This window comes from Myiozetetes cayanensis, unplaced genomic scaffold (assembly GCF_022539395.1).
Source record: "Myiozetetes cayanensis isolate MyiCay16 unplaced genomic scaffold, myiCay2020 scf13, whole genome shotgun sequence".
In the NCBI taxonomy this organism is placed as follows: Eukaryota; Metazoa; Chordata; class Aves; order Passeriformes; family Tyrannidae; genus Myiozetetes; species Myiozetetes cayanensis.
The window spans coordinates 12596231-12623058 of NW_026086937.1; the positions used below are offsets into that span (position 1 = coordinate 12596231).

At 46.9% G+C, this 26828-nt stretch overlaps 1 protein-coding gene across 1 annotated transcript in view; it reads left to right on the forward strand.

Annotated features, from left to right (window-relative positions):
- P3H2 (prolyl 3-hydroxylase 2) overlaps positions 1-26373 on the forward strand; it is a 68559-nt gene extending 42186 nt beyond the window's left edge. The window contains exons 2-15 of the mRNA XM_050308792.1: positions 9338-9484; positions 10426-10615; positions 13365-13496; positions 14658-14800; positions 16249-16338; positions 16815-16855; positions 17351-17445; positions 20266-20393; positions 20973-21068; positions 21218-21368; positions 21907-22024; positions 22504-22579; positions 23482-23622; positions 24658-26373. Coding sequence (XP_050164749.1) covers positions 9338-9484; positions 10426-10615; positions 13365-13496; positions 14658-14800; positions 16249-16338; positions 16815-16855; positions 17351-17445; positions 20266-20393; positions 20973-21068; positions 21218-21368; positions 21907-22024; positions 22504-22579; positions 23482-23622; positions 24658-24750 — 1641 coding nt within the window. The 3' untranslated portion in view covers positions 24751-26373. The remainder of the gene's footprint in view (positions 1-9337; positions 9485-10425; positions 10616-13364; positions 13497-14657; positions 14801-16248; positions 16339-16814; positions 16856-17350; positions 17446-20265; positions 20394-20972; positions 21069-21217; positions 21369-21906; positions 22025-22503; positions 22580-23481; positions 23623-24657) is intronic.
- The last annotated feature ends 455 nt before the right edge of the window (positions 26374-26828 follow it).

Below are 26828 nucleotides of genomic sequence, written 5' to 3' on the forward strand. Positions count from 1 at the left end.
AAATCTCCCAAATCCCTTATTTATTGCAGCTTGTATAAATGAGTTCCAGAAAGGATTACACAGCTTCCCAGAGGACAGGTCCATCAGTGGCTTTTAAGCACAGTGATCCAGAGGCAAATCCTGATTCAGGAAGCCTGTAAGCAGCTGCTTTTGCTGACAATACCCTATGTGTGAGGCTCACTGTGTGCCTGGCATGTCCTTATGCTTTGCCCACAAGTGTCCACCTCTGGCCACTGCTGGGGGAAGATCCTTGAGGTACCTGAATCTTTGGACTGAACTTGGCAGCCCATACAGGTAGTGCCCCTGTCAAGACCTTTCCTTTGCTTTCCAGACTAAACAAGATTATGTTGCAGTACTATGAATATATTTTTACTTACTTCCTTGTGGTCTCTCCCTTTCTCTGCAAACTTTGGTTCCAGTGCAGTGCCTTGATGCTGGTCCAGTAGAGGTGAATCAGCACAGAAGTTTCTTTCCAAAGATGTCAGTTTTTCCATAGTCACCTAAGGCATAAGCTTAGTTTGCTTCCCCATGGTGTCAGTCAGTTCCTCTCATGGTGAGCAGAGCCCGCCCTGATTTTTAGTTCTTTATTCTTTGCAAAATACTTGTTGAACTGGGCTGGTGATCTGATTATTTATTTAATCAGATCTTCAGGGCCCTAATATCCATCACCATCATGATGGTTTCCATGAATTCAGCAGCTGTCAGTCATGATTCATGATCCTCTGGTTTATGACTTGAGCCCTGGAAAAGGTACTTCAGAAACATTGTGTCTGGAAAAAACATGATAATTAAAACAATTTCCTTGAAGACTGTAAAGGGGTTTGGGTGAGGGCTTGATGCATAGAAATGCTATGAGTCTGTTTTCTCCTTGAAATGTATGGTTTGTGTGCTTCTCCCATTGCTACTCCGTCATGGCTCAGGGCAGGGGGAGATAACCTCTTCTTCAGATTGTGCAGTCCTGTTTGCTGTCCGCCTCCAGGGCTATGCACTCTGCTTTTCCAGCTAAACCTCTGGTGTTAATAAAATAAACTGACCATAGTAACTGTCTGAGTCAGTCACTCAGTACCTTCATCAACTTTCAAGAACCTTTCTGTTGCTCAAGAAACAGGCAGGGAGGCAGCCTTCATGCTTGCACAGGGCTTAAGCCCTCTGTCAAAATTCTATTTACATCGCAAAAGGACTGCAAAAAAGGAGTATCCTTTATCACCAGGTCGCTGTGGCTTTCTGTCTCCAGGATCATGGAAAACCATGTGTCTTTTCAGAAGGGTGTATTCTAGGGAACACGTAGCTGTTTGGATGTTGTTGAGTAGCAGCAGACAAGCGTATGCATATTCACAGGAAACTTTGGCTCCCAAAGGCCATTCAACAGCTCATCATGTCTGACTCTTCTGAGATGCTGAGCCATTGCTAAACCATAGAAAGTGAGGAAAGTTTCAGATGTAAGAATTTTTCTGCTTGTCCTGGATTTTTCTGTCGTGTTTTTGTTAAGTGTTTTAGTAATTATTTCTATAGAGATACCAGTGTAGACACAGCTTGATTAGGAGTCTGACCCAGTTATCAATCAGTACAGTTCGACCATCTGCAGTGTCCAAGTAGGCAGGATGCTAGAGAAAATTCACATCTAAACTGCAAAGCTGCAGCTTTATGGGTCTCAGGGAGGAAAGATAGGTAAAAACAGGAAAAATGCAGAATCTGGAAAACAGAATGTGTGGCAGTTCTGCTCATTTTGGATCTAGTCTGACTTGCATTCCTGCAATTGTTCTGGAGAAATGGCATCAATCCTTTACAGGGACATGCACTGGTATCCAGAAGTTTGCCCTAATAAGCTGCTTTGCCTTATTCTTGTAGGCACATGGATGACATCAGCCTGTCATGCACAGCCCTCAGGCAATCCACCATGGCTTATGTAGTACTTATTAATCAGTTTCAGTCACAAGAGTGTAATCCTCGTCCCCGCACTGGGAGAGGAAGTTTTGTGTTGCTGTTTTAATGAAATCCTTGCTGATGATAAGTCTTTTGATAGACACATGCTGCAGGATGCATTGGCCTTCATCCTTTTTAGAATAAACACTCTTAAGTTTGTTACTCTGCCGATGACTCTGTGTTGTAGATCGTGCTCGTGTTCAGATCTTAGACACTGTGAGACTGTCTGCAGAAGCACCTGTGATCCTCTCCCAAGTTTTCCTCATTCCATCTCTGTGCCATCACTTTGCTTCAGTTCTGTCATCACAGGCGAGTTTGTTTTGTTTCTGTCCCAAATCAAATGTCTTCGAGTTCCTGAGGCTGGGAGATTTGTGGAAATGTAGAATATTGTTATGTTCCTGTAGCTTCTCTGCTGCTGGAGAGAGTGCCCTGTCTGCTTCCTCCTGTGAGTCACACTTAAGTGATGCACCCCCCAGCCCTTTTAACTGCCTGCCAAGTTTGTTTTGTTCTGGTTTTCCCCTAAAAGCATGTGATCAGTTTTAGCCTTGATCAGATTGAAGCATTCTAGCCTTGATCTTTCTCCTGCATAGGCAAAGGGCTCCTTCACTCCTTGCCAGCAGGTTCAGAAAGAGTCAGCTTTCTCCTCCCAGGTATTTCCTCAACTCTATGCAGAGACTGCCTGACTCTCTGTCTATTATCGGTCAGTATATCAGATGAAAGCTCATTATTTGCCTAACAGGCAGTGGCATATGGGACTCTTGCTGGTGGTCCCTGAGGAGGGCACAGCCACATCCTGCTTGTTCCCAGCCACTCGATTTCATTGGCTTAAAATACCTGGGCTAATCTTTGATACTTTCCCAGATGAGCAATGGGCCGCCATAGGGATGGTATAACAGGAGGAAGGACAAGCATGAGAAAACTTCCTCTCTGGAAAACCTGTCTGGTTTTATACCCTCCACCTTTTAGTATCAAGCACTGCACTTTGCCATTAGCCTGTAAGTGTATTGCTTCTCCCATGCTACTCATCTCCAAGGGCCAACAGTTAATTACCTGACCAAGGAAAACTCTCGGTGTAGGAGCCTCATGGGTAGCCATCTGCACAGATTCCTGAGGGCTGAATGCATCCCACCTTTTCAAGTTAAAATTACAAGGGAAGCTCTTATGTAGCTTTCAAATTATGCTGGCATCCTTAAAAATAGAGAGGAGGAGCTGCTCAGAGCCCATGGTCCGGGGTGTTTTGCAACACTGACTGTGGCGTGGCCGTCATGTGTTGGCAGCTGGAAGTGTTGTGTTTGAAGCTGGAGGGAAGGGGACAACTATCACTACAAGCTGATAGGAGTGACCTTATTTTGTACAGGGTGGCATGCTGCAATATGTGTGTTGCCAGCTCTTGTCTATGATCTCAGCTGTCATCTACTGAAATGACAGAAAGAATCTCACCTAGAAGAGGTTTCTTGTCTAAGCTTTAAAACCCCTGTTCTGGGAGTTTTTGTTTTTGCCAGGAGAGCTCACACTGCATATTATAAGAATTTTTTTCTTTGTTGAAAATACTGCTTCACATATAACTTAGCTGCTGTCAGAGCATGTTAGACAGAACTGAGTGTCAACACAGGACAAAATCTGGCTCACAGTGTTTTTCACAGTCAGATCGAAGGTTCAGTAAACACAAACACATTTCCCACTGCTTGCTCTGCAGATGAATCCTGCAATTCTTCAGTGTGTTTGAGATTTATATGGGAAGGTCCTTCCCACTGTGAAGTGATTTTGCTGTGAGTAATGCCCTGCTCCTTGTGCAGGATTTGTTACACAAGTGTGCACTGAAGCATATAATTCACAGCCAGAAACGTGTGGAACTCTTCATTCTTACATGACTGGGAACAGTTTAAGAGGAGCATGTCAGAAGTAAGGAAGGGAGGATGTAAGGGTCAGTCTAATTTGCTTTCTTCATGCAAAATGGCACTTTCAGACAGGATTATCCAGTCAGTCTACTCGGCACAGACACACGTACACTTACGTAAAATACTGCCGGCATGGCTTAAGTGAGAGATTCGTTAGGAAATATGATTTCTGTCTTGATTAATTGAAATAATTTTTTCTATTAAGAATGTTGAAGTGGTTTATTCACTTTGGTTTTAAATGTCCAAGTATCTCCTATTTCTGGAGATGAATTCAATATCTAGTCATCTCCTTTGACTGGGTACTTACCAATCCACACATGTTTTTGTGCTCAAAATTGTGTGTTGGAATACCCAAAACCCCAAACCCTTCCTAAATTTCCTTTCTGATGAGAAATATTCCCTGTGCCAATTCTCCAAGTTTGTTCTATTTTGGATTTGGTTCTACCAGAATGGTTGGTAGGCAGTGGCACACAGTGAGCTGGGGTGGTCTAAAGGAACTGTCCAAAGCACACTGAAGGTTGTCTTCATTTTGAACACGAAAAAGACCTCTGCAAAGGTGCGTGGGGAGCCTCCGGGAATGCATCATTATTGCCCCTCATCACCGCAGTGGTAGGAATAGGAGTCAATCCTGTTTATCTGGATTTGGAAGAAAAGAAAAGAAACTAGAAAACAGTTTTCTAGTCAGTAACACACCAGGGGATGGTGTGTTACTGAACTGCTTCACATCTTTGTCTCTTGGCACTTATTCCCTACACTTGATTAAGGTACTTTCCTGTCACATGTTTGCTTTGCTCTCTGATTTTAGTGGTTCTGTGGGGTCAGTAGGTGCTGTGGTGGGCTGCAGACAGCTCAAGCATCATTCTGTGAAGGTGTGATCCCATCAGCAGAGGGAAAATTTCCTGATTAACTTCTCTGGAGAATTTTTCCATCTTATTTGCAATAATACAACAGTTGAGACAAGGTCACATGCTATTTATAGCCATCTCACCGCTGCTTGCTTCTACTCACCCAGGCAGTAAGCTCTGCACAGACACAACGAGATTAATCCTTCACGACACTGAACCTTTTATTTCCCTTGTTGTCTGTGATTGCAAACTCCAGAGCCTCCCTCCTCTGCAGAGCCCAGGGCACTGAGTCTTCAATACAACACAGCAGCAGTGGAGCTATGGAAAAGTTTAGAAAAACATTATCTGTTCAGCAAACCTGGAGCTGTCTGGGAGGGTTGAGACTTTTTTTTCCTAGGTCAGCTGAATGGCTTGAAATTTTTCCTCACAAACTCCATGCCAAGCTCATGCACTTAGCAATTAATTGAGGTTATATGCACGTAGGTCCAGTCCAGTCATGGGAAGAAATGCTGGGTATTTGAGGTATCTGGCAAATTTTCCAGTGTACAAACCTTACTTCTCTTCCCCTCCAAAAATAAATAAATTAATTCAAGCTATGTTTAATGTGCTGAAGATACCTTAATATAGAAGCAGGTTGGATTATGACAATCTGATACATGACATCTGCAAATATCTGATATTATCTTCAATGCAATGGGAACTCATTATGAAAAATAGTCTGAGGTCTTGGTTTTATCATACCCATGACCCCTTGTCTCAGTCAGTCAGAATCGATATTGCTTTGGCTACATTCTCTCTTAAATCTTACGGCTTTTGTATCTCTTTTGTCCTTGTTTTTGCCACGAAAGCCTCAGGGTGAGCTGGGAGCAGCTGAATACTTGTAGTTATTCTGGCTACAGCTGCTTCCCCCCATAAGTTGCAGTATGTCAGTGTTCAGTGTAAGCAAAGTGGTGGTGGTAGGGCCAACCCGTGCCCTGGCTGCACAAGCAGACTGTAAAGCTGTGTGATGCTCATCTCACAGACCTGGCACCCCTTTGTTATTCCCACTGCCAAACACCAGAGAGCAAACTTTAAGGACTGCAAGTTTCGGGTCTCTGTAGCTGAAGCCGCAGTGCTGCTGTGTGGCCTTGTCTCCTGGGGAAGGGGCCAGGGGTTTATGCAAAGCTTGCTGAGCATCTGGCATGAGAGGGGCTTTGGTCAGGATTCATTGACTGCAAATAGTGAGGGCAAGTGTGAATTCAGAGCAGGTCTCTGCACGTTTAGCTGAGCCCTTGTGAGCTGTTTCAAGTGGGCTTTAGTGATGAGGTGAATTCTCTGTTTCTTTTTGAGGGACACCGCAGCCAAAGTGGTGGTAAAATCAAAAGCAAGTTAGTCGTGTTCCAGTGAGACAGTTTATTTTTTAAGCATGGCAGGTTGGTGACAGTGGCATTAAGGTACAAATTAGACTGCTCAGCATGGAGTTTATTGGCTTACACATAGCTTGACTGGTACTAGAACTATTAAGGATCTGTTAACATTGTGTTATGTCTTTCATCATGCAGCCCAGGAAGGCTTCATAAAGGATTTTCTCAGTGGTTATCAGTGAGAATTTGGATCAGTTGTCTAGTAATGTTCACTCAAGGTCCTTTCTCCAGCCTGTGTTTGTTCCTGTATAATGCTCTGGTTAAAGAAGCCTTCTTAATCCAAGCCACCTCTGCAGGCTGGAAGTCACAGTCCTGCTGAAGTCCAGGCCAGCACTGTCCCAGATGGGAATGAAAGTGAGCATTTGCAATGTGCTAAAATTCTTTCATACAAAATTCTGCTGTTTAAAATATTTTTCCTATTTTTCTGTGAAATGAACCACTCCTAGCATCTCAGTGAGGAAAATAAATATTTTCCAGCATCAGAACCCAGAAGCATTTACGTGTTGTGTTTTCCCCTTCTCAGTTCTAGCTGTTGGCATGTTAAGATCAAAATGGACAGGGCAGGGTGGTCCTGGGGCTCTCTCCATGCTGATGTTCTTATTTCTTGTGTCTTCTCTGGCTGAAATACACAGGGTTTGGTGCAAAGCTGCAGTGATAGTCCAGTGATCTCATTCCAGTGGGGTGAGTAAGCAGACCTCAGAACACATACTGAGGTTGTGAGTCTACAGCTGTCATTTTTTCCTTGTGATTTTCATTCAGCAATGGTTGTACAACGATCAAAATCTCCTTGCATTACGTGGTTGCACATGATTAGGGCCCCCAAGTTGCTTGCCATCCAAATAAAATTACTACCCTGTGGGGGAAATGCTATTATTTTTATTGTTAAACAATTTATTAAAGCAATGGAAAATCAGGCACAAAGAAAACAAAAATGTTTTTTTCCAATGGCTACACAGTGAGATTGTGACAGGGCCAGGAACTGAGTCCAGGTGTCCTGAGTCCCAGCCCAGACCTTTAAACACCAAAATATCCTGGTCCTTGTGAATTCAGAGTGCTTTGGCAAAAGCTTCCCCAGAGTGTTTCATAACTAATGTCAGTGCTAGACTCTGAGTGTGTCTTACCAGTTAGGAATTTGCCTTTATATACACTCAACCACTTAAAAACTCCCCCAGACTTAGCAGCTGTTGGCTTCTTTGTGTTACTTGAGTGTTTCTAAGGCAAATATGGGATGTGATGAATTGAAAAGCATTGAGTTGAAATGTTCTGCTTTGAGTCCACTTTGCAAACTCCAAAGGTCATCTCTGCTGTGAAGAGCCAGCAGGACTAGACACAGCGTGAGCCTTGTTTGAAGGGGATTTTCTCTTGTCTAGAAATCAGGCTCTTCCTCTCTCACAGAGGTGGATGTTATCCAGAAGAACTAAGCTCATCTTGGAATCTGTGACAGTTTTTGACAGCTTCCTGAAAAGGGGATGGAACTGAAGGGAAAAAGAACATCCCACAACAGACTATTGCAGGTTGTCTCTCGAGGGACCACTTCCCTTGCTGAGATGCATTCGGTCTCTTTGAAGTCTGCGCAGACAGGGTGTTGGTTGTGAATAGAAATTTGTGGTGTGGTGGAATGCAGTACTGAGCAGCTCAAACAGTGGCTTCTTTAGAGTCCTCTGGATCAGGTCAGCAACTCACGTCTCCAGCCAACTTCTTTCTCCATCTCAACTCTCAGTAATTACCAGCTGCAGTGGCAGTCCCAGTCCCACGTACACTCAGCAGAACCTGAAAATTCCCATTCTTAGATGCTCTGGTCAGTCCTTTATCCTACATCCAATGGTGTCCAGCTTCAGTGAACTTTTCCAGAGTGGGGTCATGTTGAGATGAGCTTTTTCAAGATGGGATGCATGTTTCTGAGTGGGAATGCCTCTTTAAAAAAAACAACCAAAAAACAACTATTCTTGAAGGGATTTTGAGGTTTTATTGTGCTGTCTTGGATAAAAATTTCTTACAGTCATTTTTTTTCACCTACTGGAAATTTCTTACAGTCATTTTTTTTCACCTACTGGGGTTATTATGGAGAGTGGTGTCCTTTGGAAAACTCCAAATGAGACTGGAATAGATGTTATTTTTGCATATGTTGTCAGTACAGAGGTAATCCTTAAAAACTTCTGAAGTTTACACAAGGCAAATTTTTTGCATTTCTGTGGGCACTTCAGCACAGCCGTGCTTGGTGTGCAGAGGGCAGGTCTGGGGAGCGGGCTGGGGTGCCATCTGACCAGGGCTTTCATCTTCCTTTTGGAGATACTCGTGTGTGCTTCTTCAGCCAGCTCTGCCCTGGAGCCTCTCTGCCCTGCTTCAGGCCCAGGATAACAGGGTGTGCGAAGCTCATTCTTCACTGCAGGCCTCTGTTCAAGAAGAACACTTGGACACAGCCTAGCTAGGGCTAGCATTAGCCTGGTCCTGGCTGACAAGCTTGGGTGAGCCTGGTTAGACTGCAGACATATCCAGGGGACCTGACTGCAGGTTGCTTGTTCTCAGGGGTGTTGGCTTTCTTTCAGGAGCAAGTGCATTAGTGACTTCTCTCCTGCTAGGTCATGCAGATGTTTCACCTGAACATCTGTTCTGCTCCCCATACTCCCAGCAACTCCTGTGGATGTGTTTAGCACTAGCATTTCTATTTGTTTATGAGGCTTTCTCCAAGGTGAAACTAGTGTCTTGTCTTGGTTCTAAATGTCTAAATCCAAAGTAACTTGATGTACCAAAATAAACTCCTCTTTATACCCCTGCCTCTATCAGCAGAGTCTGGCCTTTTGCAGCTATACATGGCTGAGCTTAATAAATGGTCCCAAGTCCCCATGTCCAAGCAGAAGCCTTTAGCCTGGACATAGCTCAGCCTCAAAGGCTTGTAGAGAGAATTGTCTCAGCATCTGCTTTCCCCTCCTCTCTCTGTCTCATCTCTCATGACAGCATCTTTCCATCTGAGGCTGTGGAGGGGATTGGAGTAGCTGAGTTCAGAGGATGTACTGCTGGAATATAGGTTGGATCCCAACAGACTGTGTTGCAGTGACCTGTATGGCTCTCAAGAACTCCAGCTCTTCCCATTTCACTTGGACTGGGCTTTCCTCTTACTTCAGCTGTTTTCTTTAGCCTCAGTTTTCCTTGGTTATCCCATCATGGCCCAGTCCATGGTGTCAAAAGGGTGTCAGAGGATGCAGCATAAACTGCTGTGTTCACTTTCCTACATCATCAACCTCACTTGATCTTTCTTACCTTGTTACAGCTGAACAAGCTGGAGGAGGCAGCAAATGCAGCTCACACCTTCTTCATGGCAAACCCTGAGCACATGGAGATACAGCAGGACATCGAGAACTACAAGACCATGGCAGGGAAGGTCAGCTTGATTGATCGGGAGGCCAGGCAGCACATGGTGAGTCTGAGCTAAAGAGGTGCACAGGTTAAGTATCAGGCAGTTTGGAGAGCAGAGATTTAGGAGGCCAAGAGAGGATCATCTACGAATGGGGAGATTTTTGCTGAGGTCTGTATTAATGGACAAACAATACAGCAAAATAAACTCTCCCTTACAGTATTTTCCTAAGCAGACAAATCAGCTCCTGCCTTTTCAAGCACACTTCTCTTTGTATAATCATCCCCAGCCTGGTCCCTCTCTTCAGTGAACTCTGCGGTCACCCATTGGTGTGAACATGCACCAGCAGACAGCTTCGATGGATGCCTCTGTGTACACTGATATATCTTGGCTCCTGTGTGTTTCTTTTGACCTAGGTTCTGCCACCTGGGCAGGGTAAACACACATGAGTGACTGTGCTGGTGAGGGTACAGGGTGACAGGCAGGAGAGTGTCAACTTTTTCCATCTCTCCAAAGCAAAAGCCCAAGACAAATGCCAGGGCCATCCTCAACTTCCTACTTTCACAAGACTCAAGGAAGCAGGAGTGGTTGGCTGGTGTAATTAATAGAGATGCTCATTAGGGGCCATTATAAGAAAGATCTTCCTAGGTCAGGACCCGTCTTTTCCCTTGGCATTCAGTGTTGTTGTTTGGTAGGAGAGTAAAAACAAAGAAAAGGAGTGTTTTTTCATATAATGTACAATCTAGCAGTGGCACTGAGGATTCCTTAAGTGTGGAGGGGTTCAGAAGAGCATTTAAGCAGGTCCCAGTGGTCCAAAAGTCCATTGATGGCTTAAAAATGATTTGGTACAACGAGTTGCATCTGTTAGGTCTCTGGGAGATTGTTCTGTCCCTGCCTGCTTGTATCTTCTTTTGAGAAGCATCTGCAGTTGGTAAGGGCTGGGTGCTGTGGCCTGGGCAGTGTAGCCAGCTCATGGTCTTGTGGTCTGCCTACGTACTCTGCAGGAGGACTACACTGCTGGAGTGAGGCACTACGACAAGGAGGAGTACGAGCTGGCCATTGAGTTTTTGGAGCGCGCGTTGAAAGGGTACTACGCCGAGGATGAAGATTGCCAGATCATGTGCGAGGGGCCACAGAGATTTGAGGAACACGAGTACCTGGATAATAAGGCTGGTCTCTACGAAGCTATTGCAGGTGAGATATTTTTGTATTTTTAGTGTTCTTGCCCTTGGCCCTGAAATGTTTTTAATTAATGAGTTTGGACCTTCGTCTGGATTTGGTGAAGTGTCTTCCCTTTAATCACTGCTGCATTTGAGTAACACTGCAGGAGGCACTTAGAAGTCCAGAAAGGGCAAACTCAGAGAGCAGGGAACTAGGACATCTCGTTTTGGTCCTGAATAGAAACTGGGCTAGAAGAGTTGCGTTTCCAGATATGTGGAGCATTTGCAGACTTCCGTAAGAGCTGGAAATGTAGGTGCTTTATCATAAATTACTTCTGTTTCCCCCTGTAAACAGTCTCACACACCTCCCTGGAATCTAGACATTGCTGGCCTCTGTTTATGTTTTCTGTTTTTGAGAGCATATGAAGAGAGTAGCAGAGTTCTCTTGGCCATGCTCCAGATGGCCAGGAAAGTTGCCAAAAAGGCTCGTAACATGGATTTTCTTCCCATCCAAAAGGATGGATTTGTCATTAGTGGAGGCCCACCTAATTATGATCTTGACTGAAATCTCTGGAGAGAATTGAATGTTCCTATGTAATCTTCAGATTTGCATGTGTGGCTCTCAGCCAGAGGGGATTAAAACAGTTCATTCTCAGTAGAAATGAGATTACATTTAATTAGTCGTAAGGGAAGGAAGAGCAATAAATTAAGGTTTGTTTGGTGACAGAAATCGTATTTATCTGCTTATGGTTTTGGAGTTGCATCAAGCTCTGGAGTCTTGCTTCTTGTGTGGAAAATACTTCACTCGGATGCAGACTGTTTTTTGAGTTTGCATAGTTCTGTTTGTGTTGAGACAGGAAATTTAATTGAAACAACCAAGATGAGAAACCACCAGCATACCGGATGGGGAGCTGCCTTTGTTGGGTTTGTTTACTCATGCAAAAAATAGAAGAAGTGTTGTAAGGGCTGACTTGGTCCTAACATAGCTGTCAGCTGATCATGCCTGCTTTTAGAGCATGACCAGGGCACCAGGGGCCACATCAAAAAAGCAACCTTCAGTGGCAAAGAGAACGCACCTTCCTTCTCACTGAGCGCTGATGCTCTTCAGACAGGTTTTGGTCTCTGATAAATTGTTCCCGTATGTGCAAGTTGAGTGCAGCCCCAGTGAGCAGAGATGTTTCTGTGCTGGCCCATCTGAAGCACAGACGAGGTTATGATGTGGTGGTCCTTAACCCAAAACATCACCTGGGAGTGAGAAGAAACCAGATGGTCCCTGCAAGTACTGTGTCTTGAACAGATATGCCTGGGTAAATAATTCCAAACTCCAGGACTATTCATGTATCCAAAGAAACCGGGAATTCTGGGCACACAGAAGGAAATAAGATTTGTGATGTGACTGCTTTTCTGTAGGGAACTAAGTGGTTGCTTACAGGATAGTATGATGCAGAGTTCACTCTGGGGTCCAAGGCACTCAGGCCCAGATGTTTCAACAGGGAGTGGGAACACAGTGCACCAAAAAAAAGAGAGTTGAGTTTTCTTCAAAACTTGTTTCTCTTTTCAATCCCAAACTGATTTGCTGTGCTACTGCTTGGGGTTGAAACACTCTCATGTCTCCCGCCACCCCAGAGAATTGATTCCAATCTATATAGCCTGCATTTTAACAGTACCAAGAAAAGCAGTGCTCCTCAGTGATAGATTGATTATTTCAGGTCTAGGATGCTTAAATAGGTTCAAATTATAATAATATTATTTATGTCCTTTCCCTTCTTGCTTTTCATAGTATAATACCCTGAATGTGTATGCTAAGTCAGATGACAACTCAGACTACCTGTCCAGAGCAAATGGGGACTGTTTTGAGTTTCCACTTGATTTCATTGCGAATTCCTCAGGCTGTTTTTTTGGCAGCCCTGAGAAATGCTTTGGTAGCTGAGCAAATGGTTGTTTTCAAGCCTGTGTTTGTTCCTTAAGGTTTTTAATGGTGCATGGAGACAGAGAAAGCAAAGTAGATTTGTAAGTACATTGCAGCAAAGGCTCCAAACTGGAATCAGATGTCAGTGTTTGCTTTGAAATCGTACAGCTGGTACAATGCCTTTATTGTGAATTCCCACCAATTAAGAAACTTTGCTAATTGCAGATGTTTACCATGTGCTTGTGATTTCCTGGAAGATAGCTCATCTTTGAGAAGCAGCAAACATGGGGATTTCTGCTCCCCCTACTTGCACCTCAGACCATTCAGAGTGGAGGTGCAAGTGCCTTGCTCGGCCACACTTGAGAATCTGCAGCAACCCTTTGTAGCTAAACCTCCCCGTGCCCTCAGGGGCTTTCTGGCTGCTGAAAGGAGAGGATTAAAGATGAGCTGAAGGAAAGGAGTCTGGAGATGGATTTCATTTGGCAGCACATATGGCCACCTTGTCTTCACCCATTCACTTGCTTTATTGGTGTCCTCACCTTTGGTTTGGCTTGGAGTTGAAGAGGTACCTGGCACCTGCACATCCCTGCACCCTGCAGCAGCTCCCAGCACACAAAAGAGATGCTCAGGCTCCCTCTAGAGTTGACAGAAGGACGAAGGCATTTGTAAAGAGGGGCAAAATTGTGACTCCAGCTCTCCATTGTCTTTGGGAAGGAGCCTAAGCTCTATCTGTGGGTGCACAGTCACCTGCTGGACCAGAGCAGCATGAGTTGCATGTCCTTTAGTGGGGGAGTTTTAAGTTCTGTCTGTCCTTGTCTCAGCACCATCACCATCCCTCTCAGCTCAGACCATCTTCTCCCTCTTTTCTTGGCAGACCATTACATGCAAGTCCTGGCCTGCAAACATGACTGTGTCCGAGAACTCGCCACGCGTTCAGGCCGTATCTCACCTATTGAAAATTTCCTTCCCCTCCATTACGACTACTTGCAGTTTGCCTATTACAGAGGTAAAGGCTGTTGTATTGTTCTTCATATTGCTTGCTGAGTTTTGTTCATTTTGTACAAGTTTGAATTATTTCATGTGTAAGTAAAGCTGTTTCCCCCGATGTCTGTGCTACAGTGATGCAGTGGCATGGTCTGAAAGAGTTAGGAAGCAAAGGACATTGGACACTGACTCTTCAAAAGTCAGGTTTACTGAAATGCAATCAAGTAGTTTTGTAAAGGTGTTTTAGATCATCAGTCAGGTTTTAAAAGCCCAGACTTTAGGTTCAACATTGCTATTTTTTAAATAAATCAAACCTTTTTAAGGTCCTTTCTTCTGCCTTTTGACATCAAAGTTCTGTGTTTCACATTTTCTGAAATGAACTGATACATTTTCTAAGTTAATATATAACAGATATATGAGTTGTCCCAAGCTTATCCCAAGATGCCAATTTTTGCCAGTTGCCAAGTATTTTAAGATTCCTAGTAAATGTGCAGGAGCTGGAAGCATGGCAAAACATTAGGAGTTGGCAGTGCTATAAAATGCTGCCAGTTGTGTGGTTGCTCTGTGTGCTATTTGATTGTGTTCTGTTACATAAAAGAAAATGTAGTCAGAATTCTGCTCTCTCAGGCTTGTGCTAAGAGCTTTTTCCTGAAAAAGAAAGAACGTGTGAGGGTCAAAATTGTTACTCAAACATAAAAGGTTCTTCATTCATCAACACAGTGGGAAGAAAGCAGGAGTCAGCAGTGTTTCTTGTGTGGTGTACAAGCTTTTTAATTCCTCTGCCCAGTTAGAGGTTTAATGTGGTGGATACAACCCCCCTGAGCCCTGAGAGATGACGCACAGATGAGACGCAATTTGGTGCCAGACGGCATCCACAGCCTGCCCATCCAATTGGATCCAATTTGGATACCATCCGATCTGTGCATGAGGGCAGAGAAGTCTTGTCTCTGTGCCTCAGTTTCCTTGCTGGTGAAATGGAGTGCTTAAGATAAAGTTGCATCAAAAGAGCCCTGTAGAGTGCTGGGCTGCCCCTTCAGCTGGTGGGGAGCTCAGGCTGTGCCCTCCCTCCCTGCAGACTCCCCTCCTCGGCTCGGCCCCGCTGTGGTCTGTGTGAGCCCCTGGCACTGCCAGTAGGGCTGTGCCCCTCTTTGCCCCCCCTGACTACTATTGTATTCCCTCCCAGTTGGTGACTATGTAAAAGCCCTGGAGTGTGCCAAATCCTACCTCCTCTTCCACCCTGACGATGAAGACGTCTTGGAGAATGCAGGTTATTATGAGGGTCTGTTGGAGGGTGCAATGGATCCAAACACCATCAAACCCAGAAAGGTGAGAGTGAGTGACACCGAAGACCTCTCCATAGGAGGCTTTAACAAAAGCATCAGTTGAAAATAAAGGCAGCTCGGAAGCTTAGCCATAGTGGGACCACTTTGAAAACAGAGGTGGAAGTGCTGGGCTCACTGGTGATGCCAGTTGCCAGGGTGCAAGTCCAGAGTCACTGGTGTGGGGGAGAAGCTGGTGGGCAGGATCTTCTTTAAATGGGACTTCAGCTTAGCAAAGGCTAAGGGCAGGGAGAGTGATGAGCAAGTACCTCAACAATGTAAACCCTCATCTTGTCCAGTGCTCCAGAGGAGACAGGGAGGAGGAATGGAGTGAAGCACTGAGGAAAGGCCAACCTCTGTTAAGCAAGGACTGAGAAATATTTTCCCAAGGGGAGGCTGGGATGCCAGTGTTACTCTCAAGTTCTTTAGCTTGGAGTTCAGGGCTCAGCCTATTCTGTGGGGAGTAGCTTTGCTATCACAGGATTAGGCTGGGGTCAAACATCCAAACAGTGTGTGTTGTTACCCAGCAGGACAGGCTTCCTCTCCAGTCCAGACAGCCTTTATCTGTGGCCATGGGGCTGCCTTTCTCACGATGCAGAAGTTCCTCCCATACCATCACAGCCCTGCTGAGGCTCATTTCCCTTGCACCATAAGTAGAGGGTAGGCAGGAATTATTTTTTCCATTCTCTCGGGTATTCTTTGATTTCCAGGCAAATCAAGGTTACTTTGGTAAAATGCTAAAAAAGAAAAGGGGAAATGACAAAAAAGAAAACAAGAATAATTATTGGTTTTCCTCACAAAATAAATCTAGGAAAAAACATTGACAAAAACATTTAATTATTTCCAGTAATTTAAAGTTTTCTGTAAAAAAAAAAAAAAAAAAAAAGGTGATTTTTGCTTTGCAAAGTCGTTTTCTAGGAGAAGCCCAAGTGTTTTGTTTACAAATTTTTCGTTCAAAATGAAGCCCTCTGATGGACAATTTCCAGCTGGCTGTGCTTTGTGGTCATCATGCAAGCACCCTGAGTGCATCCCAGGCTGTGCTGCTGTAACCCACCCACAGCCAGGCCCTGGGCTCCACATTGCACATGAGGAGCCAAGGCACAGCCCAGCCATGGTCCCTGCCCCACCAGCCTGAACCTGACCCTGCTCTGCAGCTGGGGCTTCTCTGGCCAGCTTTTTGCCCAGATATTTGGATGCTCTCCAAGGTGCTCAGCCCTCTCTACCAGCTATGGGCATGTATTCTGGGGATTCAGATTTCTCAGATGAGTTGCTGAATATCCCTTCTCTGATGTTCTGAGGAGTTCAGCCCTATGCCCGGGGTTACTCCAAGCATCCCTTGCCCCACAGGAGTCTGCAGTGTGGCACGAGAACCAAACCCCTCTGAAGAAGAGGTGCATTGTCTGTGTCTTGTGAAAACTGCATGTGCAACTACTCTCCTTTCTCTTTTCTTTTCAGGAAGCAAAAACACTCCTGCAGCGCCATAAGCTGGAGTCCCACCTCTTGCAGGTGGCTGCGGCCGGCCTTGGATACACCTACACAGAGCCGGTAATGCCTGAGTGTTCTGTGCCCACGACCTTTAGGAGTTCACGCTACAGGACCAGCTTCTCCTCTCCTCTCTCCTATAAAGCCAGTCCCATGTAGTGACTCAGAAGCTGGGTCTTTTGCTCCCCATGGGAAAATGGTAATGGCAAAGCAAGGGTGGCAGCTGTTCCAGGGTGGAGGAGATGCAGCCTAGTCCAGCTCTCCTGCCATGGTGTCTGGCTGAGTCTCAGCCACTGCCATGGTGGTGGATTGAGACAGAGAAAGCTGGGCAAGTTGAAGTCCCTATGAACTCATCTTACTGTGCCAGTTCGGTTTGGGGTTACATTTTCAATCTGGTCACCTCAATCAATTGCCCAAAGTTATGTGGGATGGATCCAAAGAGGCTGGCTGATGTTCCTGGGTGCAAGGTAGAGCAGGAAACTCCCTGGCTTTAGCTGGAGCATTAAGTTAAGAAACCTGACCTCTCTCTTTTCCCACAGAACTACTGGAACAGGTATGGAGCCCGCCAGGACGAGCACAGGTGAGCCACCAGCCGCTCCAACTGAGCCCATGGCTTCACCATTCCACACGGCGGGGTGAAGGGGAAGTGCCTATGGATTGGGTACCAGCCTGCCACTTGGGGGGTCCTGACCATCCACCCCAGCACACCGTCATAGTTGAATTAGGGGCCTTTGCCCCTTACCGTTGCAAACATTCCCACAAGGACCTTATTTTTAGCTGAGTGCCTCAAAACTAGCGATGGTCCAGAGGCAACTTGGTTGATGAGGCAGGTGGTGCCGTTCAGGTTTGTTGATGTCTGTGCTTTGCTGGTGGAAACTGTTCTCATTACCAGAGAAGCAAGGTTTGCCACAGAACAGGGTGAGGGCTTTGACTTGCATGGTTGTGACATTTGTACAAAGTACTGATTTGCCTCTTTTTTTCATATGTTGGTTTGCAAAGGGTGCAAAAGTGCAAGTCTAAGAACTGGTGATCTATGGCCAAAGTCATGGTGTTCCTCTTTTCTCTTGCTTCTCAGTGTCCCGTCAAGCATCAGCAGTGAACCAGAGGATGGGCCCCGGCTGTCCCTGGCAAAGAAACCCATGCCAAAGCCAGATCGAGAGTTGAAGGAGGGTAAGTGTGATGAACAAAATCAGGACATTTTTTCCTATTGCTACAGACTACAGACTGCAAAGGCTGCTGAGCAATGAGGAGCACTCCTCTTTGAGGGGGTTGAAGTTTAAGAGACAGAGAAGTCTTCAGGGCTGCCACAGCATTTCTGGGTCTGTGGATCACACCAGCACTGCTCTGCCCTTGGACTTGCTTTTCCCACCTGCTGAGCTGTTAAGGACAGAGCCCTAAGATGTGAAGGTGGGAGGCTGGGTCTTCCTCACTGTGGGGAAAGTGGCACCAGCAAACAGTAGTCTTGCCTCAAGATACTTATAATATCAACATGTTCCCTATTGTCAAGGCTGCAGAAGGATGGATTCTGGAGGCAACAGTCCTGATGCTATGCAAAATGTGCTGGATCACACCATGGTTAGCAACCATTTCTCTTTGCAGACTGGTTTATGATTTCAGGTCTTAGCTTATATCAAATCACTTGTTTTTAAGCCTGTTGGCAGACATTCAACTGATTTCAGCACATTTTCAGCAACCACAGAAAATACCATAACATCTACTACTAAAGACAAGATTTTTCCCCATAACAATTTTGAATAACAATATTGTAGCCAAGCACCAAAGCAGACTTCTTGCTGCAAAACAACGGAGTCTCAAGCCAAGAGGTGTCTTGTGCCTCCAGCAAGCCAGCTACACAGCAGCAGGCAGTTAAACCTCCCTGTAATGCAATAGATGGTTGCGCTTTTGGGGGAATTTCACAGGTTTCCCCAGCCCAAGTTGTCTCCACTTGCACAGTGTTGTGTTCAGAGTATTGTTATCCCTTCTCTAGCCTACATAAAGTAAGTGAATACCACAAGAAGATCCCAAACATCTTGCATAAGCCAAGAGCTGGTTGAATTATATTTGTTGGCCTGGTCGCCTTCTATAACCAGGTAATTTCAGAGTGCTTCTTTTTGATTTTTCTTCTATGCTTTTATTCTGGTTTACTTGCAGAATGTTTTTGTTTACAAGGTGAACTGAAACCATTCAAAAAGAAAATGGGAATTTTGTCCATCCAGCTGCTGCCTTTCTCTGTTGTCTTTTTTCTTTCTCTCTTTTTACTTGGAAAAAGAATAGGCCAAAAGAAAAAAGTGCATTTTAATTTTGTACTCTTCTGTACTGCTTTCCTTCCCCCCTTCTTCCTTTCTGCCAATTCCTTCACTCCCAAAAGTAAAAAAAAATTCCCCAGTTTCTTTGGGGTGTTTTTCACAGAGCATAGACACAGGAATCAGGTCTCTCTCTGTTGGTCCTTAGAGGCAGTGGGGGCAATGAAGGCAGGCGGGAGTGTGCCGCTGGTATGGGACAAGGATTCAGTGTACATGGCCAGCTCTGCTAGTTTACTCTGAGAGACAGAAAAAGTGGTGGAAGTGGTCAGTGATGCCTTCCATGTTCATCCCTCACATGCCTATGGCTGGGGAAGAGCAACATCTGAGCTGGAAAATTCAGGCCTGAGTTGGAGTATGCCAGGAGTTTGGATTTGAGAGTCCTGTTTCTGATCCAGCTGCATTTGCAATAAATGTTATTATCAAGCAACAAGATCAGCACAGTGAACAACAGAAATGTCCCCTCTTTTCCATTTCCAAGAAACCTAACTCTTCAGAAATAAACTGGGATAGTGGCAGGGCTCTGTGGGGGTTATGTGTTCTCCATAGGCCAAAGAGACCTTCCAAAAACACAGTGTGCCTCAATAGACAAGAAAAGTAGAAATTATAAAAGCAGTGTCACAGAAAAGTTTCTTTGTGCCAAGTGGTGAGAGAGGAGCTCCACGGCTCTATTTCCACTATTTCACTGCCTCTCTGTGACAACACATAATTTTCCCCACAGTTTAGATGCATTTCACCTTCCTCCTGGAGAAAAATCTTGTTTAGGCTTTTATTGTTACCATTTATTTCATTTTCTTTCTTCGAGGAGATGCTGAAAAGAAGCATCAGAAGATTTAGAGATGATTTAGAGGCTTTGTCCTGGTTTTTTATCTGTCAAATTTTATGGGGGTTGAGCAAAACCTCTGGTAAAGAGCTAATCTCTCTCTTCTGCCATTTCCTCAGCAAGTGGCAAGGTTCAGTTGCCCGATACCAGGTGGGAGCTCAGCAGTGTGAAAGCCCAGCCACTGCTGTATTCCCATTCCAGGGATGTTACCTGGACCCCCAAAATGCAGCCAAGCCATTGGCTACTGGCAGGCAGAAGGAGGCAGAATGTGAGGGATGGCAGGGTCAGCCAGGGCAGCTCCTTCACCTCAGTGGAGGATTGTCCTCAGACTCCTCTGGCTCACCCACTCTCAGCCCCCTTCTTGGAGGAGAACAAGGAGTGCTTGCTGCAAGCTCAGCACCCGTGAGGCTTTCTGTGTGTGTAAATGACAAAAAACCCATTGATGACAATTGCAGAGAGTGGCTTTGCACACCAAGCCAGCAAAATCCACACATCTCAAGTGCAAGAGAAATTAAGGTCTCTGATGATGTGGACAGCTGGGCAGGAGGGCCAAGTTAGCCACTGTCCATGTCTCTCTTTGTGTCCCATCAAGTTCTGGCGTTTTCAGGTTGCAGTCCCTGTGTTTGCAAGGCAGCTGATGAGGAGGTGGAAAATGCTGATGTTATTGCAGCAAATTGATTTCATCTCTCAGTGTTCCCATTGCTTCTGTTTCTTTTGTTGCTGATGGAAGGCCAAACTCTTGCTCTCTGCTGTGAAGCTCTTTCCCTGGCTGCGCACCTGGGTCACTTCAGCTGACCCTCAGTCACGGTACAAGATGTCAACAAGGCCAGGGCATGTTCAGCAGGGTTGTTTTGTGTCTCTCATCAGGGGGCCCACTTCTCTACAGCGATGTGAAGTTTGTCTACAACTCAGAGCAGCTGAATGGCACCCAGCGAGTGCTTCTGGACAATGTCATCTCGGAGGAGCAGTGCCGAGAGCTGCACAGGGTGGCCAGTGTGAGTTGGCAATGCCCCTGGGGGGACACAGCTGCCACCTGGGCTGAGTGTCTGATGCTCTCCCCAGCATCAGGCATGTGATAGCTGAATGTGTGACCAGCCCTTGGAGAGGTTCTGGGTCCATACCTCGCTTTTGAGTGTTGCAACTGATGCCATCCGGATGCCTGTGAAGAGCAGGCAGATACTTATCACATAGCACACCCATAACAGGAGCTGCTGCTCCATCTCAGGCTGTTCCTAGAAACATGCTGCAAGATGGAGCCTGTGTAGAAAGAGCTCGTTGCCCCATGTTGTGCACAGTTCCAGAGGATGCTCATCCACAAGTCTGGTTGAGCCTTCTCATTCACCATTAACTGAGCCTGGGAAGGGACTAAGGGTACCTGAACATCTTCAGTCAGGAGTGGGTGGCTGATATCCATCATCCATGTTCATAGAAAGCTGCAGCACCTTCCCACCCAACTCACCTGTCCCTGTGAATGCAGCCCTGGGGAATCTGGGGAAGATGGTGCCAGGTGCTTCCACTGCAGCTCCGCCTCTCCTGATGAACCAGTTGACCAGCTGTGTATTCATGTCTTTCAGGGCATCATGTTGGCTGGAGATGGTTACAGGGGCAAAACCTCCCCCCACACCCCAAATGAGAGATTTGAAGGAGCCACTGTCCTCAAAGCCCTCAAGGTAGAGCTCCCTCCTCCTCCTCCTCCTCCTCCTCCTCCTCCTCCTCCTCCTCCTCCTCCTCCTCCTCCTCCTCCTCCTCCTCCTCTCCCATGTCGTCCCTCCTGGTGGGCACATGGCACTGACCTCTGTTGCCCCCTTTCCTTGCCCAGTATGGCTACGAGGGCCGTGTCCCACTGAAGAGTGCCCGGCTCTTCTACGACATCAGCGAGAAGGCTCGCAGGATCGTCGAGTCCTACTTCATGCTGAACTCCACGCTCTACTTCTCCTACACACACCTGGTGTGCCGCACTGCCCTCTCCGGTGAGGGCCTGAGGGGCCAGTGGTAGGGCAGGGCGGGGACGAAGGAGGGGTTTAGCCCTGCTAGATGGTATGAGTGCTACGAGTGGGGGTCTCAGGCCTGAGATTAACTGTGTTTTGCATGATGCTTAAACTGGTGGCCAAGGGCTGGGCAAAGTCACCATCCCCACAGCAGCAAAGGGTGGGTACTGCTATCCCAAGGACACTAATTTCTGGGATGTCTCTTGGTTGTCATGTCTGCAACTCTTCCTGTTTTTTCCTCCCTCTTCTCTTGACTCCTCTCACTGTCCCTTCTCCTTTTCACCCCATGCACAGTTCTCCATTTTGCTTCCCTGCAGTAAGGAACAAGCAGAGCTGTGCAGATCTGAGTCCTCAGATGTTGCCTTTTCTCCCCAGCCTTTGCTTTTCTCCTCTCATCTGTGAACACCACCCGGAGTGGGGTCTGGGCAGGCTCCCGCCCCATGATGGACCTCACAGAGCATGGCATTTCCATCTCATCTGCCCTTTCCCCTTCCCCCTTCCTCCACATGGTCCTGCCTAGGCCAGCAGGAGAGAAGGAATGACCTGAGCCACCCCATCCATGCTGACAACTGCCTTTTGGACCCTGAAGCCAACGAGTGCTGGAAGGAGCCTCCTGCCTACACCTTTAGGGATTACAGGTAAGAGGGAAGGAAAGGAGATCTGATCCCTAGGGCACCCAGGAACCCTCTCCAAGTCAGGGTATCTTGCTTCACAGGCTTAAAGCTAGTACATCCCAACCGTGGCACAAGTGGGATCCAGCAGGTAGTTTATGGTGCCAGAAGGCATTGTGGCTAAGCTTAATGCCATGGTTTACTTACAATGGCTCTGTGATGTTTTAGGGTTGTGAGATCCCACCTATGGTCCACAGGACTGTGTGTTTGTAAGATGTTTTTGGTGCAAAACGGGAGGGTGAGAGCTGGTGGGACCAAGGGAAGGTTGGGAATTGCTCTCTACCCAGGGAGAGTTCTGCTGGTTCTCAGCTGTGTCCCTGAAATCGGAGTAGCTTGAGTGACCTCCACCCATGGTGGAGCAATGTGGGATGTGTCTTGGAGGCAGGGGTCAGCCTTGAGCCCTCCCCACTGCTCCTGTTACAGAGGTCTCCTGCTTCCTCCCCCAGTGCCCTCTTGTACATGAACGCGGATTTTGAAGGCGGCGAGTTCATTTTCACCGAGATGGATGCCAAAACTGTGACGGTAAGGGGGTGCTGTAGACCAAATGCTGCTCCGAGACAGCCCATGCTCAGGGGCTCTGGGGCTTCTTCCCCAGGCAGCCTGTGGCTCCTACCTTGCAAACAGCCCATACAAAATCCTGTTGGCAGAGGTGAAGAACAGATGTTCTGTTCACTTTCTACAGGTTTCCTGTGGCAAGCAGGAAACCTACAGATCAGGAGTTCTCACCATCCCAGTGCATGGCAGAAGGATGACTGGTAGTTATCCCTGCCTGGAGGACTGCTGAGCTCCCACCCCATCTCGTGGCCAAACGTGAAGTGGTGCCTCCATATAGATGCAGTGCCTGACTTGGGTCTCTTGAGCTAGAGTGGCTCACAGTGGTCGACACAAGACCCTAAGAAGGATGTGGCTCAGGCACAAGCCCTCACCTCTCTGTAGGGAAGCTGGGAACCCCCTCTGTGGTTGGACAGAGAAGTCTGGGCACTGTGATGGTGCTCTGGAGTCTGGTAGGTGCTAGAGGGTAGATTGTGTTTACTTAAGTACCTGAGGGTTGATTTGATTGGCACTTCTGCCCCTGAGGTTCTGCGGGATACCTCTTGTGGACTCTGCAGAGAGAAGAAAGAGGCGTTCCACAGCCATGCCAGGCTTACCCAGAACCTCCTTGGAGTTATGTCATGGCCCCATTCTGCTCTAGGTGGTCACCTGTAACATGACCAAGCTTTACACCTCCCTATTTACCCCACACATTTTTTTCAACCATGCCTGGAGCTCTGCATGTCTTCCACAGCAGCTCACCAGGTCCTGGGGCAACACAGAGAGGTGCCCAGTAAGGTCCCAGGCCCTGGACCACGGTGAGCCCAGCCACAGCCAGTGTGTGCAGCTGTGCTCATGCTCTTTGCTACCCTGGTTTTGCCTGTTTCCCACAGGCCTCCATCAAGCCCAAGTGCGGGCGAATGATCAGCTTCTCGTCGGGCGGCGAGAACCCCCACGGGGTGAAGGCAGTCACCAAAGGCCAGCGGTGCGCTGTGGCTCTCTGGTTCACCTTGGACCCTCTCTACAGAGAGCTGGTGAGTCCCTCTATTTGTGATGTGAGAGGAGTAGAGGGCTACCCAGTATCCAGCAGGAACCAGGACCATCTTATTCTCCAGTCCCAACACATCGGTTTTCCCCCCATTACACCCCCACAGCAGCATTCCCACCATACGAGCTGCTATCCCCGGGACTGTTTTTCCTACCAGTCGTGATCCTGGGCACCCACTGCCCTTTGCAGTGTTGGCTGGGATGCTGAGTGAGGTGTGGAAGGGCTCCATGCAGGGCCATTTCTGACACCTAGTGGTAATAACCTGATGGTCAGGGAACTCCTCCAGAGCCATCCACAGCTCAGTGGTGTGTCGCTGCTGCTAAGTCTTCAAAGACATTTTGTCAGCCTGAATTCTGTGGGTCCGAGCACCCAAGATACCTTGGAAGATCTGGACTGTGATGCCTTTCACTAGGGACCCTCCAGATTCTGTTCTAAAAGGCTGATGTACTAGCTCCTATCTCCCTTTTGTATCAGTTCTGCTCTACAAGAATAAAAGATACAAAACCAAGCAAAATTAAATGCAGGGAGAGTGCAAAACCCTGGTGCCTTTGCCTTGTGATGCAGGTGGGCTGTGAGGTTTTGGAAAAAGCTTATTTTCAGTCATGTACTTTAGTGTCTCTCAGCTTTTTTGTTCTAGTGGTAAATCCTCTATGCTTGTTGCCTGTATGGTAGGAGATCAGCCCTGCCCAGGGAACTTGAAATCATGTGGAGGGGACAGGTAGAGGGTATGCTGTGGCAGTGTCTGCCAGTGGAGTGTGATAAGGAAACTGCAGTACATCAGTTCTGCCCCAACTACTTCAGTCCTGAAGGGAGGAGGGAATTAGGTATTGAGGTGGAAATGGATTTGATTAATTTTGCCCAGCAAATCCCCAGCTCAAGTCCCCCATCCTCTCAACTACACTGCTGGTTCTGGGGTGAAATCCTTGCTGTGTGTCCTCCCAGCAGGCTGAGCCACACTGACTTATCTGAGAGCAGGCACTGAAGCTCTGCTGTTACTGTTTCTCCCCTTCCACTCTTGCAGGAGCGAATCCAGGCAGATGAAGTGATCGCGATGTTGGACCAGGAGCATCTAGGACCCAGTGAAATGAACATAAACCCAAAGGATGAGCTATGAACTAGGCCAAAGACTTTTTCTATTAATATTTATTTAATATTGTTAATCTTATTAGAACCCTTCTATTTTTGTACAGAGACACTGTATAAATTAACAGGTTAATATGATTGTGGAGTTTCAGGAGTGCCTCTTCTGTGTTTAGCACAGCATTTGCTGGGACCCTCCTCCCTGTGTCAGCACCTCCTGGTGGGTCTGACTCTGCTTCCAGCCTTTCCTGTTCTTTTCTAGCACTTCTCAGGACTCATTCAGGCCTGCTGTACTCCCTTGGAGGACCTATTCTTTTTCTCCCTCAACCAAAAATAGCTGCTTCTCTTTAGCATCTGCTAGAGAAATGTCTCAGGTGTGCTAATGAACCAGTCTTCCGGCTCCTGCTAAGTGCTGGCTGAAGACTAGACTAGATCTACTAGGCAAGTAACTGCTGCTAAACCAGTAAATCATCCCTCTCCAACCATTAAATTTACTCCTGTGTGTGGGATCAGAGCATCCTCTATCTCAGAGCAAGCATTGAGTCACAGAATTGCTCATGTCCAAGACAAAGGGACAGCTTTTATTTTGATCCAACAGCTGCTTCTGGTGCTACTTCCTAAAAGGAAGGTTGCAGCAGTCTTTACTGCTGAATTTACTGCATTGTCTCCAGAAAACACTGCAGGGATCTTTGCTGAAGTTCTCGTCCTTGAGCAGCTTTGCTCAGCTCCCTGCTGCATTGGCACTTTCTCAGTCCTTTTCTGCTTCCCTCTGCCAGCTTTGGCATTCCTAGGACTTATAATCTGCAAAAGAGAATTGTCTTTTCTCTTTGCTTCTGTAGCTTGTGCCTATCCAAACCTTCCGGGCTCAGAAGCACCCGCTTCCCATCCAGTCACAGGCGACAAGGTTGTAGACAAGGATGGTCCTTCTTGATACCTCTTTAAAAGCTGGTCCTGGGCAAGACAGAGGGGAACTCAGTGCATCTGGAAAAACAAATGCCCAGACTATGAAGAGGGCACAATTACCACCATTACCACCATCGAGCAAATGCTCGAAGAGTCATTTGCTGCACCTCCTCCAATGCTGAATCTGCACAGGACAAAGCTCTGGGTGTTTCTGAGTCACCAGCATCGTTTGTTTCTTTGAGGTTATCTCCCTTCATTGTAGACTGTTGAAAAGATTCATCATGTTGGCTCCTCAAAGAACTGCCCACAGATCTCTGCCTTCAGAAACCCTTCCCTTCTAAAGAGCCTCTTCTGTAAATGCTTAACCCCCGGCCCCTTTTCAAAATAGCCAGAGGAAAAGCTGGGGGGAGGAAGGGAAGGGCAACTCTCAGTTTGGAGAGCTGACACCCATTTCTGCATTCTTCTGATTGTCTGCTCATCTGCATTATGCTGTTGCATCCAAGGCTTGACTCCTACATGGTGCACCTTCTGTGTAGGTCTGTGCTGACTTCCTCCAACAACCACATCTACCCAAGTGCATCCTGCAGAGCTGCTCCCTCAGTGCAGCCCCAGACCTGCCAGGGTTTCAGGGATCCCACCAGTTGGTCCTCCTATGAGGAGCTGGGGGGCTGGCACCAGTCGTGGTTGGTTTGGTGCCATGGTGGTTAGCCAGAGCTGTGTCTAAATCCAGAGGAAATAAACTGAATACATCTGGGCTTGCCTTTGTCTTTATTTAATAAATTACTAGGAGAGGCTAGGGAATTTGGGGTCTGCCTCGTGATGGTACCTGTCCCTTTGGGATTTCTTGCCCCAGACCTTAGAGCACCCTCCACCCCTCCCGTGCTGGAGGAGTGTCAGAGACACCAGTGTGGACAGAATTAAATGTCTATGTGCTTTTGGGTGCCTGTCCATCTCCATTGCTCTGTATCCAGCTGTTTAGTAACTTACATACAACTGACATGTTTCAGGCAGTTTGGTGAGCAGGAAGAGGGCGTTGCAGCCCCTGTGCCCTGCTGGGGTGTGCAGGGCATGACAGACACTTGGGGTCAAAGACCTTTGGTGCAGAACTGTGGAGCAGCCTCTGAGGGATGCAACATTTTGATACTTAATTGCAAACAATTTCCCAAGAAGGGAAAAGGCTGCCTTGGCCATACTGCTCACCACACTGCT